Below are 25,143 nucleotides of genomic sequence, written 5' to 3' on the forward strand. Positions count from 1 at the left end.
TTTTAATTCCAATTGAAAGTAGGATTTTAAAAGTGAGAATATATTCTGTAAACAATGAAAGCTTAGTTTTTAAATTTCAAAAGAAATCGAAGTGATATTCTTTAGGGCTATTGCAAATTTGAAAGACCTTTTAACTTCCTGTTTTAAATCGGTTATTTATTTCATTTTTAAGATTGTATAAGCATACAAATAGTTAACATACTTCTAAAGACGACCTGTTGTAAAACATACTTCTAAAGAAAGCTTGTTGCGAAAGTATGGCATTTTATTTTGTTGTAAAATGAATAGTTCTAAAGTATTTATTGAAGTACTGCTCACTGCAGCCATAATTTTAGTATCGTTTGGATATAATTTTGAAAATGAAGTGTTTGTCAGTAGTCTATTGGTTGTTTTTCTCCCCAACTTTTAGATTTAGTTTTTCTAGAAAGCAAACTTTTTTCATGGATTCACAGATGCTGCTGGTGAAATGGATTGAAATCTCCAAAGAGAGTTATCATCATCTCCTTCAACCTTGCACTTAAACTAATAGTTGTCTTTGGGTGACTGCTCCCTACTATCTGTTTTGAAGTCGCAAGCCAGTATGGCCACAGGTGATTGAACTTGGCTTGAAAATGTGCCTTTTTTATAGGCACAATCTTTAAGTGAAAAACAAAACTAAGTTAAGCTGAGTCAATAGTTGGATCTTCTTTTGAGTATAGATGAGATTATATGTTCTAAAATGCTTATAAAGAGAAGATTAATATAATAGTGTTTGTTCATTTAATAGTAGTAATGTGCAAACTAATTGAAAGAATATTTTTTTAGACCTATGTGAAAAGCCAGGATAAACAGTTTGCAGCAGCCACTATTCAGACTATAGGCAGATGTGCAACCAACATCTCAGAAGTCACTGACACATGCCTCAATGGGCTGGTGTGTCTTCTGTCCAACAGGGATGGTAAGTTTAGTTTCATTTTGTTTCCAAGTAGTTTATAATGACAATATTCTTCTTGGTATGATCCACAAATGATAATGATTTAGCATTGCATTTTTGTTTTACCTCTTTGTCAGTGGTATAGGCACAATGAGAACATTTTATCTTTGAAACACACATATAAGTGCACACACACACACATTAGTGAATTTGCTAATTAACCTGGGAGCAGCATTTGTCTTTCCTACACAGAACTAAGAGTGTAATTTGTTTTACTTCTTCACAATTTGGTCACCTTCGTTGTGCCTTTCCACAGAGATTCTGTTTTAATGCTTTTCAGTGTCATGTACAATATTGGTTCACCTGCAGAGGGTGCTAAAAGCAGGCAAATGACTTTCTAACGTGGAGAGTGACTAGATCAAAAAGTATGTTAAATGTGTACATTCAGTTTTTTTCTAGAAATAAAATTAATAATTTTGTATTCAAGATGAGTGTGAGTTGAAAATCAGCAATTTGGAACAAATTCATGTTTTTAAGCCAAACAGTATCTAAACTTGTAAAACTGAATAGTTTCCAATAAAACTTGTAATCTTAGATTTCATAGTGCTCTGTGTTAAAATGTCAGTTATTTCAGTGGGTAGGTCTTAGAGTGGATGCCCATTTTTTTCAAAAAGCAAAGGGCTTTAGAGGTCCATTTGGAGAAATAATTAAAAGATGAGTCATCTTTTACCTTTTAAAATAATTTATTTAGAGGAATTTTATTATAATTCTGTATTTATTTAAAACAAGAGATTCCTTTTAGGAAAAGCAAATTTTTTTGTGTAAAATCTTTGAAGTTATTTGTGAGATTCTGTGTTAAACTATGTCATGTATAAACACATGCATATATGACATGGCTACCTGAAGTAAAACATAATTAAATTGATGTTTTTATTTTTTATTTGAAAGATAAATTTTTACTACAATAGCCCTATTATCCCTAATTGTCTTTTCCTACATGTAGATCTCTTTAGAAAATTGTAGCATTGTAAGAAAAAATTTGTTCCCCCAAAACATCAATTTTACTGTAGACATAAACAGAATTATAAACTTCCACCTGTAAACTCAAAGTATTATTTTGATAGAAAACATTTTTCTGTGTGCAGTGTTAAAAATTGAGAAGTGTCAACATATAATATTAATGAGATTTTTTAAAAACTTGGCTGTGGAAGGTAACTAGGGGAGATAGGATGATAAATGTTATCCATTTTATCTATTTCTGCTTTTAACAATAACATGCTTTTTTCCTATTTCTGTGTCACACTCTAAAATGTGACTGAAAAACATGTTTTTATTTTTCTATATTTTCAGAAATTACGTACTTTTCTACAAATAAAATGTAGTCCTTGGGGAAAAAATTCCAAAACATTAAATATTATGAACCAAAGTTAACTAGGGCAGTTTTTCTTTTATAATTTAGCTGCCTTCAAAAAAAATGCACCAGAAATTAGTTAGGATATATTAGTCTTTCAAATATATATATATTCAAGGTTTCTCAATTTTATCTTTGACCCTTCTGATGTAAACTTTTTAAGCTGTGTATTTTAAAGCAACTATTTCTTATTTCAGCTTTGCAACACATTTATTTCTCAAAAAATATTTTTATTTATTTTGATTTATAAAACGACTATTTTACCTCCATAGCCCTTTTTAGGAAAGAATAGATAGAAAGAATAGATTAGTACTAAATACTAACTTAGATACCATATGATTAGCTGTCAAAACTGTGAATGTTCTCAAAATATCAAGTAGAAAGTTCTTATAAATATCAAATTAATCTTAGTTTGTTATGTTACTATGTTATTAAATATTTTCCTTATTTCAGGAAAATATGACGATACAAATATTTTAACAATTAACATATGAAACTCTTAACCACCTAAAATGGTTGTCTTAGTCAGCTTTTCCATAGGCAAATTGAAAAAAAAAAATCTAAGTAATCATCATAAAGCCTGTTTTCTACAATTACCCCTTAAATGTAGGATTACTAATTTCATCTCCATTGTTTTAGTGTTTAGGCCCATTTTTGGTATATCAAAACTCTTCATAACCATGGGGTTTTATCTATGGTTTGAATATTAAGAAACTTAAAATTGTGTTGTCCATGTTCATAGTTACCCTTAGCCCATAAAACGTGATTCATTATCTTGTTATCATATATGCTATACCTTTGTATTTTGGAAATAGGTTCAATGAAAGTAAGAGCTAAAGAAATAAAGAGAAAATTTATGTTAAAATCACAAACATTGAAGAAAGTAGTATTTTTAATTTTAAAATGGACCACCCTGAGAACAGAACTCTTTCCTATGAAAAAATTCTTTTACTGAGGATAAGGCCTCAGTTTCCTTAAAATCTGGACAATTTTTTGAGGCTCTGAAAGTTGGTGATTCTTGGATTATAGTGAAATGAGTACCTCATTATCTCTTTGGACCATAAATCTAAAAATACCTCAGTGACAGCATTTAGATTCCACTGTCTTGAGATATAATTAATATATTCCTCTTAGATCTGTGTTTTTTTTCATTTTTTGTTTTAGTATTGACTTCTCCCTTCTTGACAATGGGAGGACCTTCTAAGCAGTCTTGAGACTTGCCCTAAAATCGTCCATTATTACAATCTAAGATTAATTTGATAAACAGATATCCTAAGGATGGAGAAATCTACATGTTGGTTCGTTTGGATAATTTAATCCTAAGGTTATTTAATTTAGATAGTGTGCTAACAAAATTTGCTTGTCTGAATAACCTTATTACCATCTACTGTAAACTTACAGAGAATATGGCTCAAAAATAGGTCCAGATATTACTAAAATGCAGAACCACATTACAATACAAATATTATCTTAAATAGATTACCCAATCTCCCCGTGCTCCAGATTTAGAGAGATTTTACATTTGTAAAAGGTACTTTCTTGAGTGGGGGCCATTAAGTTTTGTTGGAGACAGGGAGGAAGCTAGGAAAGGTTCAGATCATAAGGATGATTTCCAGTTACTGGTGGTGTAGCACTACAGTGTTGAAGTTTTTAGAAACAGGAAGTAACAGAGGAAAAGTAGTATTGAATTACCTGAAGGAAATGAGAAGGCCCCTCCCTGGGGTAGGCAAAATAATGACCTCCCCAGGTCCTGATCCTTACAGTCTGTGAATATGTTACCTGTGTGACAGAAGGGCTTTGCAAATGTGATTAACACCAGAAGAGAGAAGACTCAAATGGACATGACTGGGTCATTTGAAAAAAATTGCAATATAGACTGTAAGCTTTATGGCAATGCTGAAAATCTTTTTTTGTTTGTTTTTAAAATAACATTTTTTTAAAACTTTAAGTTAATTCTGCAAATAGAAAACTGAAAAGCACAAGAAGCAAAGAACACAAAAGTCATCCAGAATCATAAACAGTTTACAGTTTAACATATCCTTCTAAGTCCTTTATGTGTATATACACACAACTGTGCACACATTTTTTGCGGTTGAGATCACACAGAAAGTATCATGCTTTTTTATGAATATTTACCAATTCAAAGACCCAAAGCTATGAGTATTGTGACAAACAATACTTGACATTAACTCAATCAGGGGGAGAAAATGTATTCCTGCTTTTCTTGAGAACAAAAATTTCATAAAAGACAAAAATTGGCAGTTACAAATACTGCATTCCCTTCATGCCCAATTTAAGACATAAAGCAAGAGTACAAAAAGTATAATGCATCTAAGAGAATTCATTATCAGGTCTGTATCAAAATAATAGCAAGGTGGGCCGGCCACGGTGGCTCAGCAGGGAGAGTTCGTGCCTGCCATGCCGGAGACCCGGGTTCGATTCCCAGTGCCTGCCCATGCAAAAGAAAAAAATAGTAATAGCAAGGTATGTTTCCACTAAGTTATTTAACAAGATTTTCCTAGGATACAGCCAAGAGATGTGGCTATACAATGGTTATATCAAAATGGAATTATGAGAAGTGCACAGGTAGCTCAGTGGTAGAATTCTTGGCCACCATGCAGAAGACCTTGGTTCAATTCCCAGCCCATGCACTCCCCGCCTCACCCCACTCTAAAAAAATTCAACAGATATCCTGCCATAATGGGATATTCATGGAAAAAAATTGATATGTAGCCCCCATCACAACCACCACTCAGCATACAAAAAGAAAATTTAAAAAATGGCAGTAATAAATAATTAAGTAGCATGATGTGTAAAACCTACACTCAAGCATTCAGAAACGGTTTGATAAAAGGAATGATATGGCAAATGGTGGTAAAATGTTCAAATTGCTGGATCTGGGTATCTGGGAGGAGGGGGAAGGGATATGTTGGAGTTCTCTGTACGGGGTTTGTATTATTTTTCTAACTGTCCTGCACATTTGAAAGTATTTCAAAATAAAAAGTTTTTTTTTTCTAACTTTTCTGTCCTAAGCAAGTAGAGATTAGAAAAAATGATATCTGAATCTAGGAGACAGCCAGGGAGGTTAGAGACATACTCTTCTACTTTTACTTGAGGTGTTCATTCAAAAACTGTAGTGGTACCCTCACAATTATAGTTCTCACCCAGTCTTTTAAGGAATATAGAAGGTTTTTGCTAATTTATATTTTACCAACCATATTTCATGTGAATATTAAATTACATAGAGTTAATATGAATAATTTTTGCCTTTTCAGAAATAGTTGTGGCTGAAAGTGTGGTTGTTATTAAGAAATTACTGCAAATGCAACCTGTACAGCATGGTGAAATTATTAAACATATGGCCAAACTCTTGGACAGTATCACTGTGAGTATTTTTTAAGAGTACCTGTTGAAGTGAACTGAATTATACTCAGTATATTATAATTTTGTTACTATAAATGAATATCTTAAAGAATACTGATTGAGAGCTGAACTGTCTGGATTCAAATCCTGGCTGTAAGATTTTACTTTGTTGTAGAAGGGAATTACAAATATGGAAAAGGGAAGGGTAGAGTGAACCCTGCCATGTTAGACTAGAATTTGAGATATCAGTATGAACTTTATGAATTTTAATATATAGATAGATGTATGTGGGTATGTACATGTATTTATGTTTGTTTCCACATGTATATGTGCACGTATATGAATGTATATTATATACAAACTGTTTCCCAGCTGTGTCCTTTGAGAGGGCCTAGAAGCAATAGCACTCCAGTAGCAGTGAGTACATGTAGTGCCCAGAGCTTGTATTTTTAAAAATTTTTTCAATTGATATATAATTGCATACCATAAAATTTACCCTTTTAACATTTATACTTCAGTGATTTTTTAATATATTCCTGAGGTTGTGCAATCATCACTACAATCTGATTCCAATACGTTTTCATTAACCCTAACAACAACAAGAAAAAATATCCATTAGCAGTCATTTCCCATTCTCCTCTCAATCCAGCCTTGGCAACCATGATTGACTTTTTGCCTCTATGGATTTGCCTATTATGGACATGTATAAATACTGTTAAACATTATGTGTCATTTCTGGTCTGACTTCTTTCACTTACTATGTTTTTAAACGTGCATTCACATTGTAGAATGTATCAGTACTTCATTTCTTTTTATGGTTGATCTTTGTTTTTAATTATTCTCCAATAAAGGAATCAGGGCTTCTTAGAGAAATGATTTATTTCAGTGGTAGTGCAAGGAAAGAACAAGATGAGCTTGGAACGCCTTCTTCAGCTGAAAAAGTTAGGAATTGCTCATAGAATGATAGAGACATGTAAAAATGACACAAGAGCCATCTTACTGGCTAGTTTGAGCCATAAAATAAATGACAATAAAAGAATTATAATCTATTGAATAAGAATCTATGATTCCACACTGGAATGAATGAGTGGATGGATTAATAAATAGAAAGGAAAGCTTTTCCCTAAAATTCGTAAACAACTAATAAGTGTAGAAGGAATGATGGGTTTAGAAAATCACCATTTTCCAGCAATTTGAATGATAATTGATGCAGGCTAGAGTTATTAACAAATGTTGAAACTAGTGGGTGAAAATTTAAAAAGTAACGGAATATTTGCACAGTCTCAGAATGTATCCTCATAATATACTTCTTAATTACAAAAGGTAAAATAGTCACTTCATAATGGAGATACTTGGCAGATACCGCCTTAACCAAATGAACATAATTAGCATTGTCAGTAATGGGGTCTCATGCCTTCTGATATGGTGCACTGAAAAGAACTCCCCAGCAGGTCTGTGGCTTTCCTGCCAGAAGTGAATGACCTGAATCTAATCATGAGGAAACATGAAACAAACCTAAATTGAGGGCATTATACAAAATAACTGGCTTGTACTATTTCAAAATATCAGTGTCATGAAATGCAAAGGAAAACTCAGGAACCTTTCACATTAAGGGAGTTTCAAAAAATATGATAACTGTATGTAACATGTAGTCTTGGATTTCCTTTTGCTATAAAGAACATTATAAGGACAATTGGCAAAATCTCAGTCTGTAGACTAATAATATATTTCAGTGTTTAATTTCCTGATTTTTAAATAATTCTGGAGTGGTTTTATATGAGTATTTCTTTTTTTTAAGGAATTTTATACCATAATATCTCAGCACATAAGGGCATGTCTTTAATTTACTTTATTGATTGAGAAAACAGAATTTGTGTGTATACATAGAGAGAAAGATAAAGCAATTGTAATAAATGTTAACATTTAGGAAACCTGAGGGAAGGATATCCAGTAATTCCTTTTACTTTTTTTTTGCAAATTTTCTGTAAATCTGAAATAATGTAAAAGAAAATGTTTTAGTAAAAAATAATGATAATCCCAGTTCCACTATGTACCAGCTCTGTGTTTGAGCAACTTAAAATCTCTATATTTTCCCATCTGTAAAATGGTAATAGTACAAGAAGGTGATCATAACACTGTCTTATATATTAAATTAGTATTTAAAGCATTAAATTAGTTAATGCACGTGAAGTTCATAGAACATTTGCCTGGAACATAGTAATGCTGTAATTATTATTTGTTCTTTTTCATTCTTTCCTTCCCTTTAAAACTGAATTTCTTGAAAGGATTAGCTGAAATAATTTTATTTCCTTGGTCAAACTCATTCCAAATCACACTCCTCAACCTATTACAGTCTTATTTTAACCTTTCACAGTTCCAGTAATTCTGCCTTTTCCAAGGTCACTCTCTTCTTACTCAATCCAGTGAATAATTTTCTGCTCATATCTTTCTTGGTCTGGTGTTAGCAAGTGAATCACTGACCACGTCTTATAATTTGAACGGTTCTTTCCCCTTGATTTATCTGTAATTGCATACTTTCCTTATTTTTCTTCAAATTCTTCCATCATTTCTTCTCCATTGTGTTTACATTTTACTACGATTGCTCCTCCAGTGTTGCCAACTAACGTTCTAGAACTGATAGGGTTGTAGTTAGGTGGCAGGGGAGGGTATTGATTATTTCCTTCTTTGAAGATGAGGTCATCTGTATTTTGAGTCACTTCAGAAAGATTGTGCTTTGAAGGGTAATAGATGGCAAGTTTGGAGTCCACCAGTGAGGACCAGTTTTTAATATTTCTGGCAGTAAAATTTTCTTTCCCAGTGTTATTAAAGCTTGCAGGACAGTTATACATTTATCTTAAAGCTAAAAATAATAAGACTCATGGGAGTCACTTAGTATCTGAGCTTCTATCATGTCTTTTACCAGAGTTACTTTGCCTTCAAATCTACACTTATTGTTGGTTCTAGTATTCAAAACCAGACTTTCTCATAAACACTGTGAAAAGTAAATGGATTGGAAAACCAAATGACTTGGGTTTAAATTTAAGCTCTCCCTTTCATTAGCTTTGTGACTTAACCAAGTTCCTTGACTTCTTATGCTCCAGTTTCCACATCTATAAATGAGGACAATGATACTAACAATATTAAATATCTATTGTGAGAAATAAATGTCAGTACATGTGAAACACTGACTTAGAACAGTGCTTAGTGTAAGCTACTATTAGGACCAAGATTATTTTTAATGTTTTTGAAGAAGATAAACTTTTTTATAAGGTTTATGTTTAGTAGGCTTTCTTGTGGCCTCTTTTATATTTTGTTTATTTATTTTAAACTCCTGTAATACTTATATGCTAGACACTACTCTATGATTTTTCCAAATAAAAATCATTAGTCTTCATAACAATCCTAGAACGAAAGTTCTGTTAGTATTCCCATTTCATGTTGGAGAAAACTGAGGCACAGAGGGTTAAGTAATTTGCCTAAGGTCACACAGCCAGAAAATCTGCTTTCTTAACTAATACTTTATACTATGTCTTGCATTCATTTCTAGTCTACCTGTATTTTGGGGGGGTGGGGGGGTGCGTGGTCCGGGAATTGAACCTGGGTCTCCCACATAAAAGGCGAGCATTCTACCACTGAACCACCCATGCACCATTAGTCTACCTGTATTTAATCTGACCTAGCCAGGATTTTGTTATTGTGTTCCTTTTTGGTTCCCAAAAATCATTGACAAATTGGGAATTAGTGCGACATGTTCCATGTTTGCCCAAATGTGCAACAGATATTTCACAGTTTCAGTGATCTGTTGATGGGAAATGAAAGAGAACCTTTTTCCTCAAATCCACTCAGATGGACATCTAGCATCCCTGTCCACCAAGTATAAAACTTTAGCAGTATCTTTAGTCATTGTAACAACCACAAATACTCATATACATCTTTAGATACTCCTAGGAAAATAGTACAGCTCCAGTTAAGAACCACTTCTCTAACCAATAACTAATGAACCAAAGCAGAGAATTCCACAGGTGGGGTCAGGGTGGGGGAGACTAAAGAACAGAGATAAAGAAATACATATATATGTATATATTTACACACAAATCTACAAGGATAAGCTGTGAATATCTAATACAAGTGGTATATTAGAGCTTTTGAAAAAGAAGGGGCATAATGTAAGGAAAGTTCAAATCTAGAATTAAAATTACTGAACAACTTTAGAAAAACTAGGAGCATGATGAGGTAGAGGTCTGAAAAAAAGTGATTTGAAGGTCTCAAGAGGAGAATAAAGAGAGCTGAAATTACTTTAATATTCTCATTTTGCTAAAATGGTAGTTCGGTGAAAATATATTATCTTGGAGTAGAAACAGTTGGTTTTTGTGGAGGGAATAGCTAATATCCTGTTTCAATAATAGAGAAATACATGCCTGTTTATGAGAAGGAAATAAGAATACGACATTCTGTATTCTTATAGAATTTAGTTAAAACTCGTTCTGGGAGAGGCCATTACGAGGAGTGTTAGCACTTTCAGAGAGATTTAGCTACTTAACACACAAAACCTATGGTTCTGTGTCAGATCCATATCAGGCAAACCTCAGACTTTCATGGAATAAAAATTTTTTATATGTGACTGTCTCCATGTCTTGAGCTAGAGAGTTTTTTGTTGTTGTTGTTCTATCTTCTTTCTCCGTAATAGTCATTGAAATATTAGCCAAGTAAGTAGTCTCTTACAGATCTATACAGTGATGCCTGTTTTCTTTGTTGTTGTTGTCAGAAGTGTACCATTAATGAAATATGAAAGTATGGTGGAATTTCATATCAACAAAGGAACAAACAGCACTTGACCAAATCAGAAAAATAAACAAATAAAAGGAAACAGAAGTGTAAAATAAATAGTAAAAGTGAAGGAAATACATGTTCAATCCTAGATATGAATGGACTCTCTCTCAGTAAAAAGACTTCATTAATCTGTCTGAGACCCTCATGACTCCTTAATGCAGGCAAATGATTCTAAAATATGAGGCTTAGTCCAGGAGCCTTGAATGAAACCTTTTCCCTCCCTGATCTCTTCCTGTCTCATCCTTAGATCCAGGGGTGGTATCTTCGACTGCAGTTTCAGGAAGTTCCGATCTGACCAGTGTTAGAGGAAAAGGAGCAAAATTGAACATATTTTCTCTTAATATTGAAACCATTTAATCAGGGCAAAATGATGAGCCCATCTTCTTGGTGGAAGGAGAGAGGGAATACAAGTGACAGTCAGACTTTTTTCTTCCCGCCACCTTCTGTATCCAAAAATTGAGAGGGAAGAGGAAGTGGGAAAATAATCCACCAGGCGTACGTATGAGGAGAGCAGAAGGAGGGACTAGACAACCCTGAAAAAGACTGGGTTTTGAGAAAATTGCAGGGAACAGTAAGGGAGCTGTTGCCGAAAGTGGTGGAACAAGGGACAAAGGAGTCATCTTTCATTTGACTAATGAGTAAATGAGGCCCAGTGAGGTAGTTATTTGTCAGCATGATATACATAATCAAATTGCGACCAGAAGTCTTCTTGAATTGCTTTACCTCTGCTCTTCCTAGTATACCACACTCATCTTGTCTCTCTCCAGCAGCCTAAAGTAAACTCTGGATTCTGGCTTGGAATTCCAGTCCTGGTTCCATCACTGAGAGGCTGTAAGATGTTGAGTAAATTTCTTAATCCCTCTGGGCCCAGTTTCCTCATACATAAAGTTGGGATGATGGTAGAGCCTACTTCATAGAGCTTTTGTTATGATTGATGGCGATTAAACATGTGAAGTGCTTTACAGCAGTGCCTGGAACATGGTTAGAGCTCAATAGAAGTTTGGCATGTAATTTTTTTTGTTTAAAGAGAACATAGATTTTATCATATTCCAGACTTGATTCCATCCTTTGTTTTGTTAATGGCGTAGTTGGAAATATAAATAAAATTCAATTTATTCAACTTTTAGAATTCATTCAATTTGAACATATTTATATTTATAGTAGTCAACTTATATCTTTTGATTCTGAGTATTTTATCATTTTGAGTATCCTTCAGTTATAGGAAATACTGCTTTTGAAACAGAGTTTTTCCAGAATAGAATGCATACTGCCTGAGGATTGCTCTAACAGGATTTCACATAATCTTTAATGGGACAGGTGGAGATGTCATATCATAAAAGAACACTTGAAAGATGTTATTGTGTAGATTACTGAGTAATATTGAAATAGACTTTATGTCTTCTTTGCCCAGGTGTCTCACTGAATGACTACCATTTCACAAGTTATCCACCCCTGCCCTGCCCCCCTCAACTTAATTCAGGCTTAAGTTTTAAAGCATATTGAGTCCAGATACAGAATATTGGATCTGATTTGTTATTTGTATGCAGTTTGTTTAGATGTCGACTGATCTTGCCTTTGACAAATTTAAATAAATAAAATTGATGTTTTTGTGGGATTTACTTTAGACCGTTGCACTGTGCAGTGGGCTGGTGTTGAAAACACAATAGCTTTTAAATTGAACTGCTTAGAGTGATCTGTAAAAGCTTTCTAGATGTCTTTCTATAACTCCTGTGGTAGACTAGGAATCATTGTTTGTTTTTGCAGGCAAGTTAATGGGTTAAAACGGCAGTGAAAACAGCTTTCCAGTAGAGGGTTTGAAAAGTGCACTTAACCACTCGCTCAGGGCATTTAGAATAAAAAATCAGGCAAAGTCATTTACAATCCAGTTTGTCTTTGAGAATATTGTAAAGCAGCAGTTCATAATGAAAGTATTATATCATATGTGTACCTGTATGTGTTTGTTATTTGATTTTCGTTCAGAGTTCCAATTCTGTAGTAGAAAATACCATGAAGAACAAAAAGTCATTAATTTTCTTGCTATTTTTTCAGTTGCTTCAAAACTTTGAAAGTAGAGTTATAGTATTGGGGTTATGAAATGAGAATTTGTATCCAAATTAAGCCTTATAATTTAATTGGGAGAAAAAGGGAGGGCCAGAATCTGAAAATGTTATGATTCTTATCCCAGCAAAATAGACCAAAAAATTGGGCTTATCAGTTTATTAAACTTTTCAATAAAATGCCATAACCAAAATTTTTTTGTAAATATATTTATTTATATTGGTATTATTTTTTGTTATGGAAAATTTTCTAATTTTTTTAGTATTTGAGAATTTTTTCTACCTCAGTTCTAGAACCTCTCTGAGTAACTCACCATCACCACCACCACCAACTTGAAATTTTTCATTGTGACATGTTAGAATTTGTTGACTTTCAATTTTTGCTCAGAAAGTTATAGTATAAATGTTATATGAATAATGTTCAGAGTGTTCAAATACTGCTGTTTTAATATTAGTATGTTTATGAATATAAGTAGTCTGTTAATATCTTACTTACTTCTTTGAGGGATTGTCTTTAATTGGTAAAGAGGATTATAAGCATATTACCAAAATGAAATGACAAAGTGGGGTAATATATGTCATTGAATCCTAATTTTTATACTAGCAATATATAATAAAATAAAAGAAAGATAAATCTAGCATAGATGAAATTTGAAGTCGTCCGTATATTCCTGTTTAGAGGTACCTTTCACTATGGCAGGCGACTTGAACTGCTCCATACTGGAAAATTTAATGTACCACTCAATTACTATTCTTTAGCCCAATTTAAAATAATAAAATAGGTTTAAGGTTTTAATGCAGTGTAACCTCTGGAACATTAGAAATAACCCGTTCTTTCCAGAAATCAGTATATAATAAGGGTATCAGTTTTATCATACTGCATGAATAGATTTGTACTATCATTTTGACCTCTTTTATTTGTATTACTTAGTATACCAATTTTTTCTCTTATTAAACTTATTCTAAATATTAATTTAAAGATGATGTAATGTTTGAAAATACATGATTTTCTATTTTAAAGCTTTCCTAAAATGAGTGTTTTGAAAGAATTTAAGAAGGTAAGATAGCTTTTGTGACAAAATTTTAGCTATGAAAGATTCTTATTCTAACTTTCTTTTTTAACAACGTACTATGTATAGCTTTGAAACTATACAGAAAGTATTAGAACTTTATTTGAGGAACTAGGAAAGAACTATATCTTTTCTTGTGGTGGCACCTCTTAATAAAGCTGTCGGCTTTTTCATTTATTATAAAAAAAAAAATTCTCTGTGCTAGATGAAAATGTTCACAGAAACTAATTTATATACCACCTCAAATTCTTCTTGGAATAGGGGAGGATATAGACAAACAAATAGTGATAAAATTAATTTGCATTCTCTAAATGTTACTCTTAATACTAGTAATGGAAGGTTTCCAGTTTATTGTAAAACGGTGTTTTTTTTTTAAGAAACAGTTTATTGAAATGTACTTATTTTAAAAATGTACCATAATATAATATATTGGAAAATTTATTTTATCCCTGTTTCCTTTATTGATGACCAAACAATGCATCAGGATTCATGATTTCATAAGCATATCTTGATGATCTTGTCAATTTGATATATGTCTATGTATGTAGGTTCAAATATATGGAAAGCAATCAGTTTTTGTTTAGATTCATAGTCTTAAAAGGATTTATTCATTTTCTGTATTAATCCATGTAGACTCCATGGGTTCTCAAAGTGTGGTTTTAGATCACCTGTCCAAGGAATCTTCTGTGATGCTTTTATTTTTGAATTGAGAAGTTTGTGCACATATACAGTCCACACGTGGTGTACAATCAGTGACTCACAGTATCATCACATAGCTGTGTATTCGTGACTGTGATCATTTTTAGAACATTTGCATCACTCCAGAAGAAATAAAAAGGAAAAACTCATACATCCCATACCCTATCCTTCCCTCTCATTGACCACTAGTATTTCAGTCTACCCGATTTTTTACCCTTTATCCTCCCCTGTTACTTATTTATTTTTTATCCTTATTTTTTTACTCATGTGATGCTTCTTAAAATACGGATTCCTCACCCCAACACAGAACCACTATCTTGAGGTTCATCCCCCAATCTGTAGTTTCAGTAAGAACTGTAATTGATTTTTATAGGCATCAAGGTTTGAGAATCATTGCTCTACAGTGGGGTCAGCAAACTTTTTATGAATTGCTAGATCTTAAATAATTTCAGTTTTGAGGGTTGAATTTGGCCTGTAAGGTCACATAGTTTGCTGACCCTGCATAGAGACTAGATTCTAGAGCAATGTTTTTTCTCTGTAAATCTTTTCGAAGACATTATAAGTTAATTAATGAGATTACCTGTGTGTTTATTTTTTGAAAATGGAAGGAAATCCGTAAGTAGGGAATCTTTCCTGGAAGCACATTAAATGAATTAACAGAAATAAAAATTGTTGTATGATTGTGGAACCCTTGTGTCTGATGCCCCATTTAATCCAAGGTATGAACAGATGAGTAAAAAAATATTGATAATAAATAACAGGGGGACAAACGGTAAAATAAATTGGGTAGATGGAAATACTATTGGTCACTGAGAGGGAGGGTAAGGTGTATGATATTTGTGAGTTTTTTCTTTTCTCTTATTTCTTCTTCTGGAGTGATGCAAATGTTCTAAAAAATAATCATGGTAATAAATATACAACTATGTGATGATATTGTGAGCCATTGATTTTACACCATCTATCAAATGCGTTTGTGTGAAGATTTCTCAATAACTATTTTTTTAAAAAACTTTTTCTATGTTAATGTTAAGGAGAATGTGATTATCTTATTTGTAACTATATCATCTGCATCTACTTTTAGGTGCCTGTGGCTAGAGCAAGTATTCTTTGGCTAATTGGAGAAAACTGTGAAAGAGTTCCTAAAATTGCCCCTGATGTTTTGAGGAAGATGGCTAAAAGCTTCACTAGTGAAGATGATCTGGTAAAACTGCAGATTTTAAATCTAGGAGCAAAACTGTATTTAACCAACTCCAGACAGGTAAGAGGCTAACTCTTAGTTTACCCATCTGATAGAAATTTTTTTCTTTACTCTGATCAGGCCACTAAGATCGTTATTCATTAGTCTGTCCATTCAACAACTACTGGGAGCCAGTTTGTTTCAGGTCCTATGCCAGATGGTAGCAGTGCACAGAGAGGACATGTTAGTATAGTAGGGGAGAAAAACACATAAGTGCTATCATTGGAGTGTTGAGTTATATCAGGACTTCAGAGGAGAAAGTTATTGAAAATCTGAAGTAGAAGGAGAGAGAGATCAAAGTTTCATAAAGGATAAATAAGGAAAAAACAGAGCAGAATGTCAGTGTCATAAAACAAGTTAGTGTTTTCAGGAAAGGTGAATGTGGAGATATAGGTGAGGCCAGGCTCTAGAATGTCTTGTATACTCTGTCAAGCAGTATGGCCCTTGTACTGCAGGTAAAGGGGAAACATCAAAAACTCTAGGAATGGTATAATTTACCAGATTTGCACTTCAGAATATTCATTTAAGTTGGTTGACTCTTTGACGAATTGTTGGTAAGAATTATGTTTGCCAGTGTGAATAAAATAGGAGCTTTTTAGTCCTTTTCCCTTTAAGTGAATGGCTGTTCTCCACAGGTGCAGGGCTTAGTTGATTAATGAGATTAGAAAAGGATTCTTGCTCATTCACAGCTGGGCATTACACTACCTGTCAGTCTCTATTTCTCTCTAATTTTCCCTTTCTCTCTCCTGTGATTTTTCTCCTATACTTCCTTCTGTCTGTCTCTTTGTACCTCCCTTCCCCTAAACTTTAACCTACGTATATATATAACACTCTTCACCCTTTCACTGTCTCCTACTCAAATCTGTCTATATCTCCGTCATACTTTTCTTTCTCTTCCATTTCTGTTTGCGTCTTTTTATATTCTCTCTCTGTCTCTGTATCTGTCTCCCCCTTTCTCTGTCTCTCTGCCACTCATTCTCTAGTAAGCTGATGTTTGCCATTCAGAATCTTCAGTCTGACTCTTCATATTCATTTCTGTATGCTTTGGGATTGCCTTTCTTCCTAATTGTGATATGAGTGGTATTATCATAGCTTTTGCTGATCTGTGCACAGGATCTTAGCCCAAATAACTTCCAACATTTGAGTGTACTTCCATGATTTAGATTTTACCTTTATATTTTAGGTTATCTCAACAAAACCAGTTAATCATTTTCAAGGGTCTCGTTGATTTCTTCATGCAATCAATTACTTTCTTTTTTCTTTATTAGAGAATTGGTGGGTTTACACAAAAATCATGCATAAAATACAGAATTCTCACATACCACCCTGTGTTAACACTGCATTGATGTTGAACTTTTCTTATAGTATGAAAGCACATTTTTATAATTGTAGTATAAATTATAGTCTGTGGTTTAACTTAGGGTTCACATTTTGTGTAGTGTAGTTCTGTGGATTTTTAAAAAAATTTATTGTTACTGTATATATAACCTGACATTTTTGCTTTTCACCACATCCACATATATATTTCTGTGCTATTAAATAGGTTCACAAGGTTGTGCTACCATTTCCACCATTCATTACCAAAACATTTCCATTCTTCCAAAAAGGAACCTATATATTTTAAACGTTAAGTTCCCATCCCCTACCCTCAATTCATTCCATGGTAAGCTATATTTTAGATTCTGATTCCATGAATATTCAGATTCTAATTATTTCATATCAATGAGTTCATTAGAATGTTTGTCCTTTTGTGTCTAGCTTATTTCACTCGACATGATATCTAAGGTTCATCCATGTTGTCACATATATCAAGACTTCATTCCTTTTTATGGTTGAATAATATTGAATAATATGCCCTAGTATGTGCATACTACATGTTGTTTATCCATTCATCCATTTTTGGACACTTAGGTTGTTTATTTTATTGATCTTTTCTCAAATAACTGAGTTTTCATTTTGTTGATTCTCTCTATTGTCTTTTGTTCTCAATTTTATTTTTTTTTATTTATCTCTGCTCTAATCTTTCTTATTTCCTTTCTTCTGCTCCCTTTGGGTTTAGTTTGCTCTTCTTTTCCTAGTTGTTCCAGTTTTGAAATTAGGTCTCTGATTTGAAGTTTTTCTTTTTTAATGTAAACATTTAGAGCTATAAATTTGCTTCTCAGCGCTGCCTTTACTGCATCCTGTAAGTTTTAGTAAGTTGTGTTTTCATTTTCATTTGCCTCAAGATATTTTCTAATTTTCCCTGTGACCTCCTTTTTAATCCATTGGTCTTTTAAGAGTGTGTTATTTAATTTCCACATATTTGTGAATTTTCCATTTGTCCCTCTGTTGGTGATTTCTGACTTCATTCTTTTGTGGTTGGAGAAGATCATTGTATGATTTCAATATTTTTAAATTTATCAGGCTTGTTTTGTGAACCCAGATATGGTCTATCCTGGAGAATGATCCATGTGCACTCAAGAAGACTTGGTATTTTGTTGTTGTTGGGTTAAGTGTTCTAAATACGTCTTTTAGATCTAGTTGCTTTAGAGTATCGTTCAAGTCTTATATTTCCTTATTGATCTTCTGAGTATATTTTCTTGCATTATTGACATAGTATATTAAATTCTACCCCTATTAATGTAGAACCATAAATTTCTCCCTTCAAATCTATCACTGTTTGCTTCATATATTTTGATTCTGTTCTTGGGTGCCTATATTTTTATTTTTATAATTGTTAGATCTTCTTGTTGAATCTACCCCTTTATCATTATATAATGACCATGTTTTTATTCCTCATAACTGTTTTTTACTTGAAGTCTGATTGATCCGCTATTACTATAGCTATCCCAGCTCTCTTTTGGTTTCTACTTACATAGCATATATATTTTTTCCATTCTTTAACTTTCAACCTACTTATGTCTTCGAATTTAAACAACATGTAGTTGGGTCTTGCTTTTTTTATCCATTCCACCAATGTCTGCCTTTTGACTGCAGTTTTATCTATTTACATTTAAAGTCATTGTGATAATGCAAGACTTCATTCTGCCATTTTGCCATTTGACCTTTGTAAGTCATATACCTTTTGTACCCCTCATTTTTTTTTGCCCCTCAATTCTTCCATTAATGCCTACTTTTATATTTTTTAATTTTTTGTGTTGTACCATCTTGAGTAGTTACCATGCAGTTAAATTTAGCATTTAAATGGATAATGGTTATATTTGGTTTGATACTAACTTGACTTCAATTGAATACACATGTATTTTTTCTTTCCCCTTCATCCCCCCCACCTTATTTTGTACTTTTTAGTACTTATATCTTTATATAATGTATGTCCAGTACATAGACTTGTCATTACTTTTTATACATTTGTATTTTAGTACCTATAGCAACTAAATGGTTGTATTAGCTAGGGTTCTCTAGAGAAACAGAGTCACCAGGAGATATCTGTAAGTATAAAATTTATAAAAGTGTCTCATGTAACGTGGAGATGTAGAGTCCAAGGTCTGTAGGGCAGGCCACAAGCTGGCAGAGCCAAAAAAAGGTCCTCAGCAAACTCCCAGGAGAGGCTGACTAGGCACCTGTGAGGATGTAAGAGTCCAAGATCTATTCGCAGGCCACGAGCTGGCAGCTGCAGTGATGGTCCTCAGCAGACTCTCAGGAGAGACTCACTGGCTGAAGCAGGAAGAGTGAGTCTCTTCTGAATCCTCCTTGGAAGCCTTCCGGTGATTAGATTAAGTGTCTCTCATTGCAGAAGACACTCCCCTTCACTGATTGCAAGTACAATCAATATTGTACTGTATTATTTGGCATTTGCAGTCAGCTGTGGATGTAACCAGTGTGGTAATGATTTAAGTCCATGAAATGTCCTCACAGCAACAGACAGACCAGAGCTTGCCCGACCAGACGGAGGGGCACCACCACCTGGCCATGACAGCGGTGTTACATGCCAAACAATACAGTACAGTAATACTGGCATTTACAGTTAGCCAAATGGTTTCCTTCACCAGAGGTCTTTATTTCTTTTAAACTGCTTTGAACCACTGTCTAATGTCCTTTCCTCTCAGTCTGAACAATTCCCTTTAGCATTCCTTGGAGAGCAGGTCTAGTGGTGAACTCCCTCAGTTTTGTTTATCTGACAGTGTCTTAATAATACCCACATTTTTAAAAGAAAGCCTCACTAGATATAAAATTCTTGCTTAGCAATTTTTTTTTACCTTCAGCACTTTTAAGTATTTCTACCTACTACCTTCTTGCCTCCATGGTTTCTAATAAGAAATCAGCACTCAGTCTAATCGGGAATCCCTTGTACATAGCATATTGGTTTTATCTTGCAGCTTTCAGAACTCTTTCCTGTTCTTTGCTCTGATAGTGTGATCAGTAAGTGATGGTGTGTGTTTTTCTTCATGTTTATAGCGTTTGGTGTTCTCTTTGTTTTTTTTGAATTACATATTAACATCTTTTGCTATGTTTGGGAGCATTTCTTTAATTGTTCCTTCTACCTCTTTCTTTCTTCTCTTCCTGAACTTCCCATGATGTGTATGCTTGATAGTGTCCCAGAGGTGTCTTAGACTGTTTTCACTCTTTGTAATTCTTGTTTCTTTCTGTTCTTCACCCCACTCATTTCAATTATCTTGTTTTGGGGTTTCTGGGATTCTTTCTTCTACCAATTCCAGTCTGCTATTAAAACCTTCCTGGGCATTCTTCATTTCGGTTGTTGTAATCTTCAATTCCAGTAGTTCTGTTAAGTTCCTTTTAAAAATTTCTTTTGACTAAGATTCTCATATTGCCCATTCATTGTTTTCCTGATGTCCTTTAGTTCTTTCTCTGTATTTTCCTTCATCTCCTTGAGCATATTTTTTAAGGCTTTGTTCAGTATGTCCACATTTCTGGGTTTTGTCGATGTTTTCTGGATTTTTATCCCTTTCCTTTGAGAGGATGGCATCATTTCTATTTCTTTGTTTTGTAGTCTTTTGTTGCATGCTCTCCTTATTAATATTATAAAATGCTGACTTGGGATTTATTCCCTGAGATGTCTATTTCTTGATTTTGTCACCAGCTGGTATCAGAACAGATATTTTCTCGAGCTTCAGTCCTCCTAACAGGACGCTCTTCCCAACGTGAGTGCAGTGTGCGGGGCCCTCCTTGTCTTTTCTGGACCTGTACCTTGTCCTGGGCCTGTACTTGTTGTTTTGGAGTTCCCCTGTTTATAGCAATTTGCCCCTCCTTTCCCAGGAGACGCACCTCCCTCTCCTGGGTGTTTAAAGCAGGCAAGCTTTTGCCCTGGACTGTCTGCCTGTGTGATTTATTATATTTCTTTTATTGTCTCAAGCTCCTTTTGCATGGAGGGCAAATTCTGGGAGCTAGAGGGCACACCAGAAAGAAATTGCCCAAATCAGTCATTTCCTAGCCAAAAATAGAGCCAGGGACTCACAGAGGGGGCACAAACCAGCTCCACATTGCCTTTGGGAGGGCTTTAGAGAGGGTGCCAGAAACGTCTTCACGTCTTCCAAAAGCTGAGCTTTCTTGACCTACCTAGGAAATGCAACTTTTCAACTGTACCCCACAGCCCTACACAAGCATAACCTCTTTGTGGCCACGCTCACAGCCAGGCCCTCAGCAATTCAAAGACACAAATCAAAATCTGTGATCAGCCATCAGCTGTGCCCATCCCTGGTCTTAGGGAAGAAGATCACTGGGAAAACACACACACACACACACACACACACACACACACACTCCAATTGGGTTTATCTTACTGGGAAAAGGATACTTATCCAGCTTATGAATATTATGAAGTTCTATAGTTTATAAGGAAAAATATAATTGTATGTACATGTCAAAAATAGAAAATAACATAGTACTTTATGTATTCTTTCTCTATGAGAATACTTTCTCACAGGAGGAGTAATTTCACTGTTATATGTTATGGGAAGAAACCGCCAAGGACTTAGAAGTCACTTGAAGTTTTTTAAACTCTAGAGCTCTTAAAATGAACTTCAAAAGTGTGGTATGGGGCTGCAGAGGGTGGGTTAAAAAAAAAAGGTTTAGTAAGACTATTGTAATAGCCTACTCGTTTGAGGCAGAAATCCAGGATTTGATTAAACTGATTAATAGTAATTAAAAATTAGTGAATTTTTAAATAGTAAAAATTATAACTACCAGGAAATTAATATTAATTACATAATAATTTAGTCAATGAATTTAAAAAGCTGTTATTTTTTAAATGTAGTGATAACATAAGTTACTTAGGGAAGAGGATTTTTATAACCCTTTTGGTCATTAGCAAGCTAGCCAGGGGCCGGACCCCTCAGTGGCCTGCCATAAGAGTAGGGGGGATGGGTATCAGTAACTGTGCTAAGTGAGCCCTTTACTGTTCTTTACCATAATTTACCAACCTCTTCCTTCCGCTCTTCCCTGAGTTCTGTATAGTGTTCTACTGGCCTCTGGAGTTTCAAACCATTTATTTCAGACAGTTACTGCTTGTTAATAGTGTACTTGTGGAAGGACTGAATTCTAGAACTTCCTAATACTCTACAATCTTCCTACAATCCTTCTCATGAGTTACTTTTTAAAAACTGAGTAAGAGAAGAAAGGAAACCTATGTTTCCTGTTGAGTTTGTTGTTCATTGATAAAAACAGTTTTAGCTTATAAGTCCCTGGATTAAAGCCATGTGGTATGGTGAAGTCAATGTAATTCTTAGAATATTATGATTGCCAAGACTTTCTATCTGGTTTGGCTATTCTAACTATATCTAGTTTATGGGTTACTATAAAAGAAAAGTAATACACAATTAGTTATGCTAGTCAATATTGAATGAAGTTATGTCTTATAGAACTAAATGGAGGTTCTTTATTTGGCCCGCTTTATAGCTGCAAATAACCAGTAATGAAATGTAATATCCATAATTCAGACATTGTAGAATGTGTTTCATATCTCTTTATCTGGTGGACTTGAAGACAACATGATTTGTGTTCAAATATTTTTTCTTCAGCTGTATTATTAATTAAAATATTGGAGCTCAACTACTTAAATGGGCTACTGTATACTTTAGAATGATACTTCGAAATAAATAAAATAGACTTTACCATAAATTATGAAAACATTGTGGTTTAAAAAAAAGTCCCAACTTTTAGGGATTATGTTCCTATAGCTCATTGTTTTTAAATGATTAAATATAGAAATAGATGAATAAACATGCCCTGTATGATTGGACTCCATTCTCCACTATTTCTCATTTTTTAAATAAAGGCATTTGAAAGAGTTGATAAATGAAAATTAACGTTAAATAATTATTTTAAGCCCCATCAATTTGACAACGTTTTTTAATCATATGGTTCCTTACCCATTGGATACGAGACAGAGACTAAAATCTTTTGTCTAAATGTAAAATTTTAGGTTAAATGCTTTAAACTAAAATATTTTTAAAAAATTGTTATCTATACTTACATACTTTAGCCATCTTTAAAATAGAGTTAGGGAAATCAGGCTACAGTGTTCAGAGGCTGGTATATCATGAAGTCTTGATATTTATTTGTAGACCTGAGTTCCCTGTATTCTAGATGTCTCAGTGAATGTTTCCAGAATTTTAATTGAATTATTTGGTGTAGAGAATGTCCAAATTGATTTTTAGAAGATTTAGCACACTATATTTATTTGTATGCTTAAAGAATAACTGAATAATAAAGTTCTTTTTTTTGAGGGGGTGGGGGGTACCAAGCACTGGAACCGAACCCGGGTTTTGACATGGCAGGTGAGAACTCTGCTGCTGAGCCACCGTAGCCTGCCCTGAATAATAAAGTTCTTTACTACCTAATACATTTTTCCTGGTCTAAAAGAATTTAAAAATTAGTTGACAGTGTGCTTTCAGGATGGCTGAGTAAGCTCCTACTGAACTTGACCCTCCCATTAGTTCCATTTATTCATTGTAAGGGTATCCAATGTCCATGGTCTCCACAACATACATTTATTTATAATGTTTAAGGTACAATTCAAAATTACTTTACATAAGAAGAACCAGTAAAATGTGATTCGTTTTCAAGAAAAGAAAAAGTTAATCAGAAACCAACCCTGAAATGACCCAGATGTTGGAATTTGCAGGCCAGAATTTTAAAGCAGCTAATACAATTATGTTTAGTGATAGAAGGGAAAATGTACTCAAAAAAATGAAAAGATAAGAAATCTTAGCAGAGAAATACAAACTATAAAAAAATCAAATGGAAGTTTTAGAACTGAAAAATACATGATATGAAAAATAAGTAAACATCTTGTCTCTCTTTAATATTATATATTCTTCCTGAACATTTCAGTATTGTTCTGTTTTGACATAGATGTGAAATTTTCATGTTGTTTTATTTAAAAAAAAGTTAAATTATGTTTAAGATTCTTTTGGTAAATTTCTTTTGTTAGCTGAAATTTTCTATCTCTGGCCTCTTTCAGATGGAAATTTTTATTTGGAAAGCAGTTTTTATTTAATGATGCCTAACAGCTATGATAGAATTATTTGACGGCAATTACTGGGAGGGAGGTAGTGATTGAGAAGGCAACTATAAAGTTAGATTGCCTGGCTTCGAATCCTGTTCTGCTATTTACTAACTACATGACTTTGGACTAATTATATAACCTATCCAAGAATTAGTTTCCTCATATGTAAAAGATTGTAATCTGTAAAATGATCATAATCTGTAAAAAACTCAAAATCATCATGCTATAGAAAATCATGCAATTAGATTAATAGAAAAATAGAATTAGCAGTGTAACACCCAAAATTTAATTAATAACATTTAAAAAGAGATAGAAACCACAAAAAAAAAAAAACGGTAGCACAGTCTGCACATGTTAAATAGTTAAGATATACATGAACACTGCAGTTAATACAGTTCTTTTTCTTGAAAAAGACCTGAGGTTTTTTGTGGAAGGGTGAGTTGAAAGGACATTTAATTATGGAAGCAAGCAATATTAAGGTGGGCAGTTTATGAGTTATTAAATGGTGGTAGGATGGTTAACCTGAAATTGGTAAATACCACAGGTGAATGAGTGTGGCCCATAATACACGTGATGATGTAAGGTGGATTGTTGTGATGTCTGTGTACATTTCACGTATTCCTAGGCATTTTAGTTCAGCAAGGTCCAGTTTTTTACCTTTCCCCAGTGTTTGTTGCAGACAGAATCATATCTAACCAAACACAAATTTCACAGTCACATTGTTCCCTAACATATCAATTGAGTTAAAATAAATGTACTTTTTTAAAAAAAGGTGTTATAGCAAATCTAAGTGTACCTATCTCACAAAGCTGTTTTGAATATTAAATGAGGCAATCCATGTAGAATGCTTAAATTTCCTGATACATAATAAGCACTAGTTCATGTTCATTACCTTGCTTCTTTTTTATTTACACTAAAGGAGCTAGTCCAGTTATTGAGAATTGCTGTTTTCACTGGGAACACACACACACACACACACACACACACACACGCACTCCAGTTGGGTTTATCTTACTGAGAAAAGGATAGTTATCCAGTTTATGAATTTTATGAAGTTTTATAGTTTATAAAGACAAATATAATTGTGTGTACATGTCAG

General features: G+C 33.7%; 1 protein-coding gene across 1 annotated transcript in view; it reads left to right on the top strand.

The window, feature by feature from the left end:
* AP3B1 (adaptor related protein complex 3 subunit beta 1) overlaps positions 1–25,143 on the top strand; it is a 353,422-nt gene that overhangs the window by 205,806 nt on the left and 122,473 nt on the right. Inside the window, exons 13-15 of the mRNA XM_077138668.1 lie at positions 805–937; positions 5,600–5,709; positions 15,425–15,601. Of these exons, the coding sequence (XP_076994783.1) occupies positions 805–937; positions 5,600–5,709; positions 15,425–15,601 (420 nt within the window). The remainder of the gene's footprint in view (positions 1–804; positions 938–5,599; positions 5,710–15,424; positions 15,602–25,143) is intronic.

Source organism: Tamandua tetradactyla, chromosome 21 (genome assembly GCF_023851605.1).
Source record: "Tamandua tetradactyla isolate mTamTet1 chromosome 21, mTamTet1.pri, whole genome shotgun sequence".
Lineage (NCBI taxonomy): Eukaryota > Metazoa > Chordata > Mammalia > Pilosa > Myrmecophagidae > Tamandua > Tamandua tetradactyla.